Below are 18,739 nucleotides of genomic sequence, written 5' to 3' on the forward strand. Positions count from 1 at the left end.
TTCCCAATTTGTATTTTCTATGTAGACCTATATATTATACAGGATTCCAAGTATTTTATTGTGACATTCTGAGCGGAAGTAAGTTGTGTAAGTCGCTCGGACTTGACGGGCGGGGCTGAGCGAAGGATCAGGGAGGGAGGGACGCTCGTAGAAAACCTGACACGCCAGCTTCAGTAGAGGTGCTGCCAGGCAATTACAGCAGCGACGTATCGAGGGAGGGTGGCTACCGAAACTAATCAAAAGGGCCGTCCAGCACATGAACCATCAATCGGGTTTATGAGTGAAGGCGATCAATCAACCTGCGGTTAACCTTCGGAAGAAACGCGGAAGTGTAATTCAACGTCAACGTTTTTTCTTTCCTTTTTTAACTTATTATCGGTGACAACATGGCTGAATGTAACGTTAGCATCGACAAGAATAAACTACCTGGAGTGAAAGAGGGTAATGTCCATAACATATTTGCCGGCTAAATGTGAAGCAAGCTAGCTCGTTTAGCATCACACGTACCGTAGCTTTAGGTGACACTGAGGAGGCTATTGTTAACCGCCTGAACACAGGTGTTTTGTATTTCTGCTCGTGCACCATGGTAGTGATGAACGTTAGCGCAGCATGCTAGTTGTTGCTAACATAATAGACATCCCTAAGCACTGATAACGCTGCTTGTTAGCCAGGTGTCGTGCCAGGTTTTGTTTACCATTCTAAATAGGCTATGTCTCCATTCAGGGTTAGAAACATTGTAGCAGGGACAAAGGAGCGTTGCCACATTGTGTGCCACCTTCATGTTCGGATTATGGTGAACGGGTGTTTAGGTCAAGGGATATAGCCTACTCATTATATCCGTACCCGGGTTAAGAATACGTCTAATCAGTGCTGTAAGATGTAAGAGGACTTGTAGCCTTAGTAGCCTACTAATAGCATGGAGGAGTTTTCCTGTTATGAAGTGTGTGACAATGGACTGAGTGTCCACAGGCCTCCCCTTTATTTTAGTATGTTATCTGACCTAATCGGTTACACTTTTGCTTAAGGCTGTAAAATCTGTTACTGCTCTGAAACATTATCCTAATAGGCTCTGTTACCAATATGAAGGGGGACAAAAGCAACACCAACACTCTCCCACACATGCTGTAACGGTTGTAATACCCCTGAAACGTTGTTTAAAATTTTGACTGACGTTGAGGAGAAAAAGCAGGTGATGAAGAGTGGCAGTTTTTCCCAGTGCAGAACGTGGACGAGAGGCTGTGCTGGTTGGAAAGCTCCTGTTCGGGTTAGTGTGAAGCAGCTGCTCTGCCGGACGCTTGTTATTCTGGTCAGAGACGTTGAGAAGGGATGTGCATCCCTGCAGTTTGGCCAGTTTGCAGAGGGAAATGGTATAGAAAGCTGCTGGGAAAGTTTAAATTTCATCCCTCACATGCTAGTAAAGGAAAACAGAATAATATTGTGTGGTGGTTGGTGACTCACAGATGAACTGAGCTTGTGTTTTGCCATTCCCCACTGGCACTGCACATTAAGCACACAGGCTTGACTCTTGTGTGATGATGATGCAGCTGTTTATCCTTCTGTCACTTTTTGCTTGGTGTTATTGTGAAAACCCTCGGATAATTTAGCAAAATGTTGAATGTTTACCAACGTAATGAAGGAACTGTCACACAAGCTCAAATTGTTACAGTAGATGAAATGAGTATTGCATCGAGCTATACCAGACAGAATGATGATAATCAGTTTTCTTTGCTAAGAAGATTAAGCATATGGTTGAATACCAGTCAAATCCCGTACTCCTCTGATGCATAGGGGGCTTTGTGCAAGTCTCACATTACGCTTCAAAGCCTCTATTTTAACCCAGTTATTCCCTATCTAATACAACCGGACAATCTGGAACACTCATCAGTGTTTTGTTTGAATCCCAGGCGTTTTGCTTGTCGTCAATTATATTGGCGAACAATTCCCTTTCTTAAAGCTATCTCTGCTGATGCTAAAACATAGTCCTAGGCCTGTTGCTTGTTATGCATTTTTAATGTGGATGAAGTCATCTTCGTGATTCCTATGATGGGCTTTGAGTCTGGCAGTGTGAGGTTATTGAGTGTGCCAAGGCTCTGTAATGAAAGCTTGGAGGGGAGGAGAACTTTAGATACAAGTGTCAAAGAGAAGATTAATATTCTGAATGTATATGTTGTAGTATGATAGGAATAATCTTCATAAAACAAGAATAGGCAAATACAATGTATATATATCCTCAGTAAATTGGATTATTCTTTATTTTGGTCTGAGCAGAGGGATGCATGGCGTCTTGTGAGAGGACATTGTGGCCTAAATGTATTCCTTTCTATATTTGATTCAATAATGTTTACACAAGTTGTGCAGCTGAAGGAAAGTTTCCTACTGGGGTGTTTCAAGATTTATGCCAAACAGAGGGTTAAATCCATGTTGACTGTACTGTAGAAGCAGACACTATAAATTACATGCATCCCATGCTATATGGTCCACGTCCATAATTAGCTGAGGCTGTGAGAAAGGTCTTGTTTCTTAAACAGGAAACTGTCCGCATGTGGAACCCCGAAAATATTCAAAGGAAGAAAAGCTATCTGCCTCGTGTCTGTGGTGATGGTATCTGTTGTTTTTGCGAGAAGAAATCCTACAGCAGTTTGCACAATTGTTTCCAGAATGAACCCTCAAATCGCAGGATCTGTGATATTGAAACCATAAATGGAAAGTTGGCTGTTTTGACAGATTTCTTGTGAAGATGGAAAACAAGCTGTAAGAGAAAGATCCTTCCGGCCCAACATTGATATCTTACTCTGTGTACAGACAATTGAGATTTCCAGATTTTAAACATATACATGTGCAGTTTTAGTCTGCAAGCTCAGAGCCGAGAAGAGAAAAAAAGAAGTTGCTGTCAGAAACTCAGCTGCTGTAAATGTGACGGCCTTTGTTCAAAATGGTATCTGGTTTTCAGATCCATGCTGCTAGTGCAGAGCTTTGAGATAATTTGACTCATCAGTGTTTCCCCTAGGTTTACTGCCTTTTTCTTGAGAATCTCAATGGGGGACAGGAGGTTCCTTTGCCCCAAAGACAATGATAGGGTAATCACTGTTCATGCGTTATGGCAGATTAAGGTATACCTTAGTATGATAATGTTTTTACATTTATCTGTGTCTGGCTGAAATATGCATTGTTTATTAAAACCAAAACTTTTTAAAAAAAATCTGTATTCATTTTTAATTTCAGCCTCTCTTTTTTTTCCAGTGTGCAGAGACTTTGCTGTGTTGGAGGATCACTGTCTGGCCTACAACCTCCAGGAACAAGAAAGTAAGAAAATAAAAATGTTCTGCTTTTATTCAGAGAAAAGCCTGACTGCCTTTGATAGTTCCTGTTCTTTCATTAGATGAAACAATCGGACCGTTCAAACGGAGATGCCCATTCTCCCTTTCTCCTAGACGGCTTGTTCAAATGCTTAAGTCATTTACTAGTTTAATGTGTTCTGCATCAAACCCTTTACGTCACTGTCTCTTTTATTGTCTAGCTGCCCGGCTGCACTCCAATAGTACGTCACTTAATGCTTGCATCGCGAAAGAACAAACTTTGAAAGAAGAGTTAAAGAACATAGAAGTATGAACGCACTCCTCTCTGCTCCTATATTCCCCTTGTGGAAAATGTGTCAAGTCTGATAGGGTAAATTGCAGCGTCAGTGGCTGCAGCCTGATTAAGCCTACATAAAGCCTGTTTCAGCTACACTGTGAACTGTGTGAAGGGTGCAGGATGCCACAAATACTTACTGCTGTGGTCGAACACAGTGGAATGGTGTGTGTTTGCGATTTGATCGATTGGTTTACAATAGTGCTTTTATGTGTGCCCCTTGTCTCTTGAATTAGCCAGCAGTCAGGTTTTTCTTTACAGTTTATACGTGCATTCAGAAGAATTGCTGAAATGTCATGATGATGTCTGATCGCCCCCGCCCCCACTGTAGGTTAAGCAATCAGTCAGGTTAGGTTGAAAGGTCATTATCTGCTAAGAGTCACTGACAAACACAAACCCAGACATAACAAGGCCGTCCTGTCACCAGAAGTAAATTAGTTCCTGCAGGTGTATAATTGCTGCCTCATCTCTGCATATCCTTTATCTGCACTCATTCATAAAGAAATAACAGTATCCAACCAGAAAAAGGCTATTTCTTTTAGGCCATGCCGGAGATTTATTTGTTTTTTTATTTTGATGGGATGAGTAAATGTATCACTCAGTGCGTTTACATGCAGACTCATAATCGGGTAAATAAACGAATAAGACTTCAACAGGACTTGTAAAATGTAAACCCCTTTATCCGATCTACTTCGCACATAAAAATCGGCACATTAACGGACAAGCGAAGTCGGATAAGAACACCTAGATAACTCGTTCATAGTCGGCATTCTCTCTGCATGTATACAGGGATTGGATATCGCATATCGGAGTTCTCGTTCTGCGATTGCTCGAGAATCCCTGCGGAGGATTTCACAAGGAAGTGGAAGGAGACGACGTAAGAAAATAGTAGGGTTATTGCCGGAAGGGAACTGAACGTGGCTCTGTAACCACTTGTTGAAAGGGCTACAGCGCCACCTAGCATAGTGGAGACAGCCATGCATCGGACAGTTATCCGATTCCTGAAAGGCCACTCAGACAAGTGACACGGTCCGTTCGAGTGTCTAGTTCGGTATATGTCTTAATCCAATCTAGTTGTGCCATGGAAACGCACTGACTGAGTGTAGACAGTGAAAACCTAACATTGACGTCCTATGGACAAAAGCTTGTTTTTCAGTGTCTTAAGGGCCTAAGTGCAGATTAGACTCTGTTTAAACTGTGGGTAATTTGTTTTTGGCTGGCCTGTCCTTGTGTTGTCATTAACCCTTTTGGAAGCCCCAGTTATCTATAACCAAGGCTCATCCCACATGCTCCCTTTGCTGCCCCAATAGCTAATCCTGTTTGAAATGGAAAGATGTTAGTTCACCTTTTGACCCCGGTGGTCACAGAGGGAGAATGGTAGCTGATGTATCCTCCCTTTTATTACCCCTATATCACATCAGCAGATGGCCATCCCAAAAGGGGCCTTTCTAACCACATTCACTTTGAGATAATGTCGAGTTACACAGCTGTTTTTTATTTCAATTCAGAACGTTCAGCACGCAAAACACTGAAGCATCCAAATGTTGCCTGGAAAACATTTCTTCTAGGGGTGTGTCAGCACTCGTATGTGGAATGTGTTTTCTCCATTTCATTGTTGAGTTTCCTGAGTGTTAAGAGAACCTTAATCTTCTCAACCTAACTCCATATTTTCTGAATGACTTGAGACCTGAGTTTGTTGAATGAACCAACGTCACAATGTCCAGTCATGTGGTTTTTCTTTGAAAGATGAAACCATAAAAATGTGACGGTGGCTATATGGGCGCCTTATGTTGGGTTGTGACACCAGTTTTGCCTTCCGATATTTCTTGTAGAAGGTGTCATAAGCTGAAACAATTGATAAGCGTCATCCAGACAAAAATCAATGCCAGACCCTTGACTTTTTATCAAATTGCCAGAGCTGTGACTCACAGTTTCCTCTTTTAATCCCACTTGTCACAAAGCAGAAACTTTATGGAGCCTCTCACGGGAAAATTGCCGAATGTAATTTCACATGACAGCTGAGAACGGATCGATAGCCAGGAGAAAGAGCGCTGAGTGAGTGATGCTCTCCATGCTTACCAAGTGTCTGGAGTGCGTCAGCAAGTAGGATTTATCATCTGTTATGCCCTACAATGTGCCATAACGCAACCTTGGAATGGCACAGCAGCTGCGAACATTCGTTTCTCAGTGATCCAGCTCTCAGTGTATTACTAGAGATTGGAAGTGTCCGTGTCCTCAAAGTTAATCTTGTCCCCGCCGAAGACCATGTAAACAAGACTACGGAGCGAGAGATAGAAGAAAGTGTTGATCTGTAAATAATCTCCAGATTGTTCTGATGTTTATCGTTCCTCTGATTCTTTAGTCATCAGTGCTGTCCAGCCAGTGACCCACTCTGGTTGTATAGAGTTTAACGAGCAGTGCTTATGTGTTTGTGTCTACAGTTGAGAGCCACTTGGCGTCCAACGTCAATAAGAGCCGTCTTGTGCAGACGGACCTGCTGGTGGCCAAGAAGCTGCAGGAGGAGGAGGATCATAGGGCCTTGGTCAAGAACCAGAAGCAGCACGTTGAAACGTGGGTCTCACTCTCTCTATTTCTCTCTCTTTCTGGCGCACACACACACATTTTATATTTGTCTAAATCAAAGCAAAATTCTACTCTCTGGCCTATATGACTGATAGATAGTGATATAACTGACTATTAGTTAATTACACTTTTGAAATATGATGCATTGATTAGATTCATTATTTTCCTGGTTATTTTATATAATCAGCCAAGTGTGGCTGTAACCATCCTTCTAAATGCAAAATAAGGAATTTGTTTTGGTTTCATTTAATCTCAAATAAAACCCTAAAATAATAATTCATGAAGTTCTCCGAGTGCAATAGCCTATAGTATTTGTTGCTTTGTTAATAGCATCTGTTTCAGATTAGTGTGATCTTGTGTAGATGCTCTCGCAACCCCCTCAAATGGATTTATGCTTCACCAGCAGGGTGATCCGATACTCCCCCCATAGATGACGTCAATTTTTATTTGTACTCAACCTGATTTATCATTCAGTGCAGGTTTAACCCTTTTATTGTTTTAAATTAGTATGTCATGTATTTCATTCAGTCTTTTATATACGTTGTTGTTACTATTGGCAACTGCTACTACCGTCATTACAAACATGTAGCAGAAAACACAAGCAGACCATACACAGTCCCTGTGGTGTCTGTGTGGTTTTCTTCATATCCCTGACCTGACATATAATTAGATTTCTGGTCTCGGCTACAGCTGTTTGCCTTAAAGCTAGGCAGTGACAGCTTTTAAACCTCTGCTTCAGTCCAGACTAGGAGCTGCAACAGAAGCCTGCAAAAATGTCCCCCACTCTGCTCTGCAGTTTCTATTAACATAAGATTTGCTGACTCACAGCTCACTCAGCCAGTCCAATGTTTAAAATACACAAAACACATGCAGACCTGGAAAGCTCCAGTAGTGGGATCGCACCCCAAGGGAGAGGCCAGATGCTCCACCTTTGATTCAGGCATGCCAATGCTGCTTGTCATGCGGGAGCTAATGGCTGCCATCCACTCGCCAATGCCCACTCTCAGATGTGTCATTATCGCCACGCGCAGGGGAATGAAGCATCTCTTGTTTCTCAGTGCATATTGTCGGAGGAGCACTGAGGGACCACAGTCTTTGTTCTTTTATCAGCCTAAGCTCTACTGAGCTATAGGCTGCTCGGGTCAAATACAGGTGCTCACAGAGGTGGTTAAACTATTAGTATATTTTAAAGTAAAGCATTACACTCATGTAAACACACACACGCGCGCGCGCGCACACACACACACACATGCGCGATCTTTGCATACCAGCCCTCGAGGCAGATGGTGTTGTTGTCGAAATCACAGTTTGTAACATGATTATCTCAACTGTTTGGGAGTTCTTGGTTCATCTAGACATACTGTAGCACATTGTGAATTTAGATTTTCATGTGTAATAAAGGTGAAGTTTGTCCGTGTTGAGGCTTTATAATTTTTCTTCGAAAATCTGTCTGCTTTGTTTTCCTTGAAAGTCAAAGCGTGCTGTGTTAATCCCATCTGGATTAACAGACAACGGTCAGGCCAACAGAAGTATCAGCAGAAAGAGCCCAAATTGAGACATTGAAGTATTTAACAAATATCTATGAGGGAGATTTAGGTATAAAAAAGTATCCAAAACATATATAAACGTGGCCATCACATGCACAATTAAACAATGTTAGCTAATATAACAGTAAATGAGCAGTTGTATATCTGTTATTTATTTTATTTTCTCCATACCCTTCCCCATATAAACCGGTGGAATCTTCAGTGAGCGCCAAGACATTGAGATCGCTCAGGAGATTCAGGATCAACTGGTCCGACAGGCAGAACAACAGCTACAGCAGGAAGAGAAGGATGCGGTGAGAAACAGGCACACACACATAAAGACATTTCTGCCCATTCAAGCACAATGTTGGTTACGTCCGCCCTTTAATTTCTTCTGGAATGGATATGCTGTGATGGGCAAGCCATTCCACTTGAATCATCACTTTTGTCTGTACCTCGTTGTTGTAATAATGGAATGGTGGCCATAGTGACCCAATGTGTATTGTCTTCTAAAATTCTCAATCACAGTGTTTATGCCCCACATCAAGAGTAAAGATTTAAATGTGTTCATGATGTTTTCATATGTTTTCCCATGATATTATTTATTAAAGGGACAGTTAGAGGGATCTGTGTTTTCCCCTTACAATGCTATAAGGCTTGTATGGCTATTGTGATGTTCACACGGTGTAATTCAGTATGCTCAAACGTCTGTTAAATTGTCAGCAACAATCTCAAAATAGCCATGATTTATTTCCAACATCTAACTTGAGGGTCTGATGGGTGTCATTGCTTTATAACTAAATGGCATGTTAGGGAACACTGCAGCACTTGTTTACATTTTTGAAACAATAGAGAAGTGTGTATCCCACCACTGTAATCCGATACGTTTGAAACTACAACTGTCAAAGGAAAAATAAACACCTCTCAAACTAAGTGGCATATTTGTGTTATATCGGCCCAAACAGGGACTTTACTTCATATTCATTTGGGTCCACGTGTTTACTGTGGCCTTATTTGTTTACAGGCCATAGCTCGAAAGCTGCAGGAGAAGGAGATGAAAGAGGAGAGGAGAAGGCAGAAGCAGCTGGAAGCCAACTTTGAGGAGGAGTATTTCGAGGATCACGGAGGTGAGGAAACGTGTGTGTGTGTGTGTGTGTGTGTGTGTGTGTGTGTGTGTGTGTGTGTGTGTGTGTGTGTGTGTGTGTGTGTGTGTGTGTGTGTGTGTGTGTGTGTGTGTGTGTGTGTGTGTGTGTGTGTGTGTGTGTGTGTGTGTGTGTGTGTGTGTGTGTGTGTGTGTGTGTGTGTGTGTGTGTGTGTGTGTGTGTGTGTGTGTGTGTATAAGGTCATTACAGAAGAAATGCTGCCTTTTCCGTGGAGGGAGATTCTTTTTGTTTTGTTCCTAATGTGTGAGGCTTTGCTTTTGATTTTTGCTGAGAAGAGGGAAAGATTTTGGAATGAATTCATAAGCTTATCGTAAACATGGAATGAAGGCTTACATGTGCCGACAGGGATATGATTTATCATTTTGCTCCTTTCAAGAGCAAAAAAACCCACACACACACACAGATTTAGCATAAATGTGCTTTATTAGATTTTTACCTTGGATCATAAATAAAACTTTCAGTTGGTGGGTAATAAAAGCATTTAGAAAAACATTTTGTTCAAACACACATAAAACATGTTTGTGGATAAATCAGTTACATATTATGAACATATTATTGATCATATCAATGTCGCATATCTGACTCTGTTGAGGGTTTTCTCATGTACACCTCCCCTTACTTCATCCCCTGGAGTTCTGTTCATTTTCTTAGAAAGATAAACGGTGGCTCGTTATAATCTTTTGGCCTCTCTTTTGTACATTTTTCGACTGTAACGTGAATATAACGTGTTTACTAGGTTAATCTTGCATCCTGCCTCTTGATGTTGAGAAATGCTAGTTCAGCACTCGCACTTTATTGTAACGGGCTGTCGCTATCAGCATGAAGAATGTTGCTGCTGTAATGTATCTGCTGTCTGACAGAAGGGGGACTAGGCCTTAATGCAGTTATAGTTCTTGAGCCCTGCGTGTGACTGGGTTTGTACTGTATATTTCACACAGTTCATTCTTATTATTCCTGTCTGACTTATAAAAGACAGACACAATGATATTTACTCTTTCACTGCTAGTGTTCTGTTGTTAAAGCATTTTTTTTAATTGTCTGCTTACAAGAGGAGTTTGAGGCTATTCCACTCCTTAGGCTTTCTGGATATGCTTGTAAGTTGAAAATGAGATACAAAACAGTGTGAATGGGGGACAGTTCTGTACAGAGAGAGAGTAGCTTATATAGTATTCTATATGTAAGGTTTAGAGAGCACAGTCTGTGTCAACACTTTGTTGACATAAACGGGACTGAGCAAGTATCTCCAGCTGTCAGCTTACCGCACCTGTCTGTATGGAGACCGACCAGATGGCCCCTGTGTATCACCTAAATATGTTCCACATGGTTGGCATTCAGTGGTTAGCTAGTACATCCTTGCTGACTGCAGATGTTCTACTACAATAATTGCGCCACTGCCAGACCCACTTTTTGCAATATTTCCTTTAAGTTACATAACTACTCACTGTGTTTGTGTGCGTGCATGATCCCTTAGGAGCTCCCAAGGCGTTGGTGTGCCTGACTATTTGTGTGTGTGCCAAAATCGCAGCGTAAATGTACACAGTGTAAAACAAAGATTCAACTCCTTTGTTTACCCTGCATCTTATGATATAAGGGACTGACGTCACAGTCAGTAACTAAATACATGTTATGCAGGTTACAAGATATGTCACTGCACAAAGGTTTATTTTTGAGACTCAACCTTTGAGCTGTTTCACAATTTATTTTCTTGAATGTGGATATTCTTCAAAACTGATGTTTGCCTCTAAAATATCCATTCACACTCATTTTAAATTGTTCCTATCCGTGTGGGTTAGGGTGCAAACACATTTAGTTCTGTGAAATCATCAACAGGCCATTTAATTGGCTGCTTCTCTACAATGAATGAGCTGTTTATGGCTATGTTTGTCTTAATCCAGTGGATTACACTTTTACAGTTTCACACAAACCAACATGGGGCAGAGTTTGTCTCTGCTTCACACATAAACAACACAAATAAATGGAAGGAAGACAGGAAGGAGAGAAAGTGTGTTTAAAAATGAGATGGGACAGAGAAATGCAAACCTTAAAACTAGACTAGTCACTCTGAACAGGAGACTGTCTTTGCACCTGTTTTTTTTTCTTCAGTTTGAAAGTCAACATTAATTCCTGTCCAGATGACGTTAAGCAAGCCGGTTAGATAACTGGAATTCCTTTGCTCTGACTCCGAGTGCAAAGAGCACTGGCCTACACTGTGTGCTTCCTCAATGTGCTTTTGCACTCATTTGCTTTCATTCAAACTTTAGTCACAGGCCAACTCCCAGCAGGTGGTTGGTCACATATTCATTTGGTGAATATGTGCCTTAAAGTTATTAAGGATGAATACGTTCTCAAGTTTAGTTATATTCCCTTCTAGTCAAGCATGCTCAGGTTATACAGCATTTGATTTGTTGTCAGGATTTTGTTACCATCAAGCAACCCACACTATTCACTAGTTACAGCACTAATTGTTTGATCCCTGTCACATCAGAAATCTGAAGTGTTTACAACTTTTCCATTCTTTAGGGCTCTTCTGCATTCATATTGCCATCTACATTTAAACCCCAAACACTTGCCACTGTCCAAAACTTTATTTTAATTTCCCCATACATTTTTGGGTGCAGCTAATACCTTCCCTCTTTACACTTTGCTGTCTAACTCAGAGCTTTCTAACCACCTTAGCTTTTATAATTCCTGTCTGTGTTATTTTTCACATTTCCATGTTTCATCATCATCCATCATCATTCTCTCCACGCTTCCCTCCTCCCACCCTCGCTTTTTCGTCTCCGTCCTGTTCAGCTGCAAGAAGACCCCTTGACTTGGACAAAGACACCCTCCACAAATCACCTACTCCAGGTCGACACGATGCATATGCTCCATTGAGCTCCCATCGTGATATCTCCCCTGACTACAGCTCAGCGGAGCCCAAAAGGAGCAGGTATCCAAGACAGGACCCAGCAGCACCCCACAGTCGCTCCAGATACCCGGAGCACCAGCTAGTGGCAGAGGGAGGGCGAAGCAGGCATGCAGATCCATACCCAGAGCACCTGCTGCCCTCCAGAGGCAAGCACGGGGACAGGTACCCAGACTGTGAGCCCACAAAGACTGGCAGAGCCAGGGGCTCAAAGGGGGGAGATACAGAGAGAGCTGTCAGGAAGAAGGAGAGGCCGGCCAGACCACATCCACCACTCAACCCCATAGAGAGAGATAGGCAACATAACCAAAACAGGGACAAAGACTTGGAATGGGACAGACACAGGAGGAAAGACGGGGAGCAGGACCCCAGGAGGGCACAAGCAGGAGGAAGAGACATGGAGAGATCCCCAGACAGAGGACAGAGTGGGGACAGACACGGAGAGAGAGTCAAGCAGAGACAGAGAGAGAGAGAACGAGTGAGGACCATGAGCATGGACAGAGGCCTTGAAGAGGAGCCTGGGCCCAGGGAGGGCAGAGCTTCTTGGGAGGAGGAAGGGGATGACGACAGGGAGAGGAGGGCCAGGGCCCGTCAGCGGGTCCACTCCGGCCCCGAAGAGGTGTTTGATACTGACCCAAGCAGAGAGACAGGTACCACTCTGAGCCCCTCTCTGAGCACTGCAGGGGGTGTTTGTGTGGTGTGCTCCAGGTGCTTTATTTTTGCTGTGGCAATCTCTGGTGGTGGGTTGATCTAACATTGCAGTCAATGAAGACATTAATCGTCTCTGTTCTTGTGAGGACCGTGACGATTTCACAGTAATTTCTGATGTGAATACTTTTTTGATGGTTTGAAATGATTTGTTTGCTGTTGTGATGTGAGGATTGCTCATCTTTGCATTGTCTGCTGGGTTGTTGCTTTGAGTAATGGAATGATAAAATATGTTCTGTGATTTTGTAGCTCCATGAGCAAAAATTTGGCAATCGCAAAGGGCTTCAATGCTGGTGATCTGGTTGTATTATCTTATCTGAAAGCTTTTAAAGGCATTAAACAAAAGACATTGACAAACACCTGCAGAGATGCACTGCAGCCCTTTTAGGTGCCTCATTACTTAATCAAACAACGATTGTATCAACCATAGTATTGCATCATTTACTCGATCAATCAATAATTTTGCAATTTATCAAGAAGAAGAAGAAATCTGATAAATTCAGCTATTTGAAGACGTATACCTGGGCTCTGGGAAACTGATTTTTCGCTTAAAGACAGTTAATTTAATGATAATAATAATAAGCAGCCCCACTTTATTGTTAATATAATGTGTTGGATATCCGCAGGTCGTATTGTGCACAGGGTGAGTGGCGCAGTAATAGCGGGAGATGAGTTTGGACTGAGCGAGGCCACCCAGGGGTTGACGAAGCTTGATCTCCGTGAACAGGAGCTGAAGGACATGGAGGTGGCCAGGAGGATACAAGAGCAGGAACTCAAAGTGAGGAAGCACTCGGGAGAAGTTTTAGTTTATTTATTTTGTTTAAACAGTTTAACAGTTTTAGGAGTGGGATTTAAAGCAAAAGCGTAGCAACAGGGGAGATATGGTAAGATATATTTAAAGTTTTATATGTTTTAACAACTCTTCACCCGTTAAGTTGGGCGGAATCCCCTAATGTCCTCTTGTGCATTTTGGAAGCAGAGACATAATTACATTATTACCTGGTCATAAATACTGTTAGTCAAGGACACATATTGAAAGGCTTCAATCTCAGTCATTTACTATGTTATATAAAGTTGGAACAATGTGTCTGGGTTAAAAATGTGACTGTGTGATTTTGTTTTTGTTTCTTTCAGGCAAGCAAGAGAGAGCATGTGAGTGCAGCTCAAGTGGCGCAGGATGAGGTGAGTGGGCATAAAGTCTGGAAACTTTTCTTATGCTGTCTGTCTTTTTTTTACTATTATTGTATCCTTTTATTTTCCTGAGCTCAGACTATTGAATCAGCTTTATAGTCGTATAACCCTGAGTGTATATAAACCAGACTCGTTCTAGCCCAAGAACGAGGAGAGAGAAATAGTTATCTACCTGTATGTCAAAAGTTACCTAGTTATTTACGTTTGTTTAGATAGTTATATGGCTGTGAACACAGTGAGATCTCATTACAGTGAAAATATTTTATTATATTTATTCGAATATGTAGTGACATGAAAAACAGTCGATGTGTCCACCCACACATCGAATCACGTCAGATATGGATCTTTTTCTGTGGTTGTCATTATCTGGTTGATGAGGATGCGTCTGATGTCTCACTCTGACAGGAAATCGCCCGACTACTAATGGAACAAGAGAAAAAGGAATACAAGAAGGAGAGAGAGCGGGAGAAAGAGAAGGAACGAGAGCGGGAGAGGATGGCAATGGACCGAGAGAGGGAGAGGATGGCAATGGACCGGAGGCGGCACGAGGGCGACCACAGGGTAGTTTTCCATAACCATACTCATATTTGAAATGTGTGCTTTGGGGTTAAATAAAGTGTTTTTTCCACTGTGGAACTAGAAGCATAATTATTGTTCTTGTTCTTTCCAGCCAAATTCGGAGGAAGTTGTCCGGCCCAGAACACGGGAAGAGCATGAATACCAGAGGCAGAGGAACCACAACAAGCCCGTCAGGTGCAAGACCTTTTGCTTCTTAAGACCAAATATTTCCAGTCAAGAAGTACAAAGCTCAGGAATAGTTTTAACTTTTTCTTTCTCTTTTTTTTAGGCCTCCTCAGCCTCGTGTGCCCGACAATGAGAACGTGAACTCAGGCTACAGCTACTCGGACCACCCTGCCCCCCCTCGTGCTCCCAGCAGACCTGAGGCTGCTTATAAAGGTATGATGGCCATGTCACAGCGTGGATGTATTTACTTAGACGCTCGTTCATTAATTAATAGTTTATTAATAACCCTGTCAATACAATAAATTAACTAAATATTTCTGGAATAGTGAGTTTTGGCTTTCAGTTAATGGCATTACTTAGGATTAGGGTTGGTGGAAAAAAATTTATTCACATGTATAAATCACGATTTTTTCTGAGATTTTGAATCGATTCATAATTTGTTAAATAATAATAATAATTTCTAAATATGATTTCATTTTTATGTATGTATGTCGCTGTCGCCCGTAATGTTGACTTGCCTTAAAATCACATGCATTACAAGCTTCACATAAAATATGTAAATAGACATAAAATGAAGATAGATAAGGCATGGACTTTAATTTACTTTCATGCCATAATTTGCCACAGCACCTCTTAGCATTATGGTGACTAGAGTAGATCCTGAAATCCTCCTTTGAACCGAATCGATAAATCTATTTTGAATCGAGAATCAGTATGAATTGAGAATCGATATTGATATCGAGTTGTTGAGAATCGATATTGATATCGAGTTGTGACCTCGCGAATCGGAATCGAATTGAATTGTGGGATTCAAAAAAGTTCACACCCATACTGAACTGGTAATAAAAGGAAAATCCTCATCCTACTAAATGTATTAAAAACTATGGGTGCAACAAGTGATAATAATCATTATTAATTATTCATTAATCTATTAAATAAACATTGCTGCAAAGAAAAGCAGCAAATCTTAACATTTGAGAAGCTGAAATCGGCAAATGTACATTGCATATTTAGTTGAGAAATGCTCTGAAACAATTAATCAATTATGGATACAGTAATTTAAATGATTGGCGGCACCCTGGATAATAATGTACTTTATTAAAGCATAAACAGTGCTTCTTTCACATAATTAAAGAGCTTGGCTTAACCAGCAAAAACCAGACAGCAAGAATAAGTTCCAGATATGGAGGAAATTAGACTGATCTCGGAAAAGTGCTGTGCAAAAACAATACAACACTACCAACATTGCAGTGTGGCTGCTGATGAATCGCTCTGTCTCTTCCATCTTTTCCAGGTGCCTATTACAAGCGGTGACTCAGGCCCTCTACCATGTCCAGACATGCTGTCAGTCCTCCTTCGTCCTCTTTTTTTATTATTATTTATCTTTTGTTTTCAACTTTTCGTACTTGGGACAATCGGATGAGTTGGCAATGGGTTTTTCCTTTTTTAATACCCTCCAAAGTTGGCCCAGCGTAAGGGAAGTGGGTCTGTGTGCTGGAACCACACTCCGTTTTCCTCTTTTTGTTTTAATTTATTTTATTTGGTAAATTGTGATTTTAATATTATTTCTTTTAACCGACTCCACATCGGGCCAAGCCAAAATCTCTGCCTTGTGACATAAACTCCTCTGATTCTTAGCTGTTGAAATGGAGGAACAGGCTCCTCGCATGCTGTGGTCATCATGTGCTGCTGTTTGCCCCATATGTGGACCCACGCCATCACGAGGGGTCGAGGCCTATGCTGGATATAACCATGCAATCTCAAATCTCCCTGTGACTTCAAGGGACGTGCCTGCCTGCTCAAACATGGCTGCTTCAGTGTCTTTAGGGACCAACATGGCAGCTGCTTTGTTCACCCGTGCTGTTGTTCTGTTCTCTTGTGCAATGAGGCTATGCAGGCCTTACCCATGTGCCACAGATCATACGTGATATGTTTTGTTTGACGTTTTTAAACAAAAAGTCATCGTTTATCAAGGTAGAAGTAGATTTGGCTTTGACATGTTTTTCCACCTTTTTCGCTTGCAAAGGAGTTGTAGCTTTGTGATGATCCATGGACATTTAGTTGGTTGTAGACTGTCGTTTTTTTGTTGGTGAGGGGCATCTTTTATCCCCATCACCCTTAAACTGAAAGTGGATGGATGGTATTCTCTGTGACTCACCTTTTTTTATGTGCATGCTTACTGAAAGTGTACAACTGTGCACATGCATTTCAGCTCTATATCAAATTACCTAGCTCCCTCTTTATTCTCAGAAAGAGCTAAAGCCAATAATGTTCTCTTTATGAAGTAACTAAATATGTGTAAGATCATACACAACTGTACACGTTATAACTGTTCATTCACAAACCAAGTATGGCCAATACTGAAATGCATGTACATTGCTTGTCTGTAGCAAACCTGAATTCATGCTTGTGCTCATGGCAGACCTTGTGCAATTTGAATATTTGTTTTGTTTTATATGAATGTACATATTAATTTGTTTTATTTTTTACTTGTGCTACCAAATCATGTTACCCATTTTATCGTTATTCCCTTTATTTTGTTTCCCACTATCGTTATCAGGAAAAGAGGGATCCTTGCATTTAAATTTTTCCTCAGATTGTTCCGTTTATTTCCAGTCCCTTAAGCTTTCCTGCCGTCACTTCCAGCCCTCTTCTCTTTGTCTCTAAGTCGAAGGCAGACATCACTTCCTGCCTACACAAAAAGCAAACATTCGCACAATAGAAGTGCATCTGAGTGTAGGAAAACTGGTCACAGAATCAGGTGGAAACACATTTATCATGGGAACTATTTTAGCTGAATCCATAACTTTCTGTTCATATTGAATATGGATAAGGGAAATGAAGAGCACATTCATGTTTGTGATGTCCACCATGTGTCTCTGAACATTAAGTGCTTATTACAGGTTCTCACGTTGTAATAAATGTTGCTGGAATTATAAATCTGTTTCCAAAAGTGATTTCCTCCCTATTCAGAGAACAGACACACGTGTTATTGAAATAAGTGCCCATTCCTGAGACTTGTTTTATTTTTTTTTCAGGAACTTGAATATAGGACAAGCTTAAAGTTGTTGTTGTTGTTGTAGCAGCTACCACACCCACTGAGGTGAAACTTATAATTATTCTTTGCTGAGAGCACCACCATGTGGACATGTACTACATTGATCTGATAGACTGCGTCTATTTGTAGATGTTGTGCATCAGATTACTTTGAAAATTTAGCACTTTAGAGTGCTGTCAAAGGTTTTTAAATTTCTTTAATCCAGGGCTTGTATGCAATCTGCAGATCATGAATCAACGCCTTTTTAAGTAAAATAAATGAATTTGCTTCAACATGTAGCATCTCAATGTAATAAACTATCAGCATATCCAATGTTTATGAATACGACTTATTCAAGTCAGGCCACTGATTTTGTTTGGTGCATTCTAGTGCAACCAGTAAAACAGAATCCCAGGCCTCATAACCTTTAAGTACCTTCATGTCTATTTAAGTAGCTTCTTCACCCCTTTATTGCCAGAATGTATCCTAATCACAAAGAAGACAATGGTTGGAAGCTTGTGCGTCCTCTTCGGCCACTGAACTGATCAAAACTTGACTAATTTATTTATTTTTTTGGCTGGGTTGTTGGCTGACACCTAATTTCATGTCACACCTCTGAATGTAACATCATTTGTCGTTCGCCTATTGCTAGTGTTGATGTGGGTAATGCTGGACAATATTCCCTGCACCTCAGCATTATCCAAATGAAAGGCAATGAAGTTTGAGGAAAACTGTTGGAACTGTCTGTTGACCTACAGCTGTTTGTACGTCACATTTACTACACTAATTCAAGCTTAAAAGACCAGAAAAAGGTTCCACAATTCAGTAGTAACTGCTGTTCAAGCATTTCTTTTTTTGTAGGAACAGACAAGGAAGAAAATTTAAACAAAGCTTTAGCAGATTTGCTAAATTTGTCATTCGATGGGATTATTAGTTTTTATTGAATATTTAGTGCACATACAAATTGTGTTACAGTAGCCTACTAATTCTTGCCTCAAACTCTTAGCTCTCTGTTTTCATTGTGCAATTGTTTCCTCGTGTGGAGGTGCATACTGACGGTGGCGAGTATTCTTTGATTCTCAGCATTTTTTAATCAATTAATCATACCACTGAAGTAAAGTACAGAGTTACACCCATCATCTGAGAATGGCTGAGTGGAGCTGGTTCACCAACATACCTGACATACTGATGCTTCGTCTGCATGTGTTAACACCACTGCCATGCCCTCAGTGGGATATGTCACAACCAA

General features: G+C 41.2%; 1 protein-coding gene across 2 annotated transcripts; it reads left to right on the forward strand.

The window, feature by feature from the left end:
- Positions 1-205: 205 nt before the first annotated feature.
- Positions 206-17,812, forward strand: ccdc50a (coiled-coil domain containing 50a). 2 transcript variants are annotated; one of them, XM_080032437.1, is made up of 12 exons: positions 206-441; positions 3,241-3,303; positions 6,072-6,201; positions 7,963-8,053; positions 8,764-8,866; positions 11,696-12,460; positions 13,145-13,296; positions 13,653-13,700; positions 14,115-14,270; positions 14,380-14,462; positions 14,557-14,666; positions 15,748-17,812. In XM_080032437.1, exons 1-12 carry the CDS (start codon positions 387-389, stop codon positions 15,765-15,767), a joined length of 1,776 nt encoding a protein of 591 aa, XP_079888563.1. In that variant the 5' UTR covers positions 206-386; the 3' UTR covers positions 15,768-17,812. The 2 variants fall into 2 exon arrangements, with proteins under 2 accessions (XP_079888563.1, XP_079888564.1); XM_080032438.1 differs by lacking the exon at positions 11,696-12,460 and having other exon boundaries at positions 15,748-17,811.
- Positions 17,813-18,739: the final 927 nt, after the last annotated feature.

This window comes from Ammodytes marinus (assembly GCF_949987685.1).
Source record: "Ammodytes marinus genome assembly, chromosome: 8".
Classification (NCBI taxonomy): Eukaryota; Metazoa; Chordata; class Actinopteri; order Uranoscopiformes; family Ammodytidae; genus Ammodytes; species Ammodytes marinus.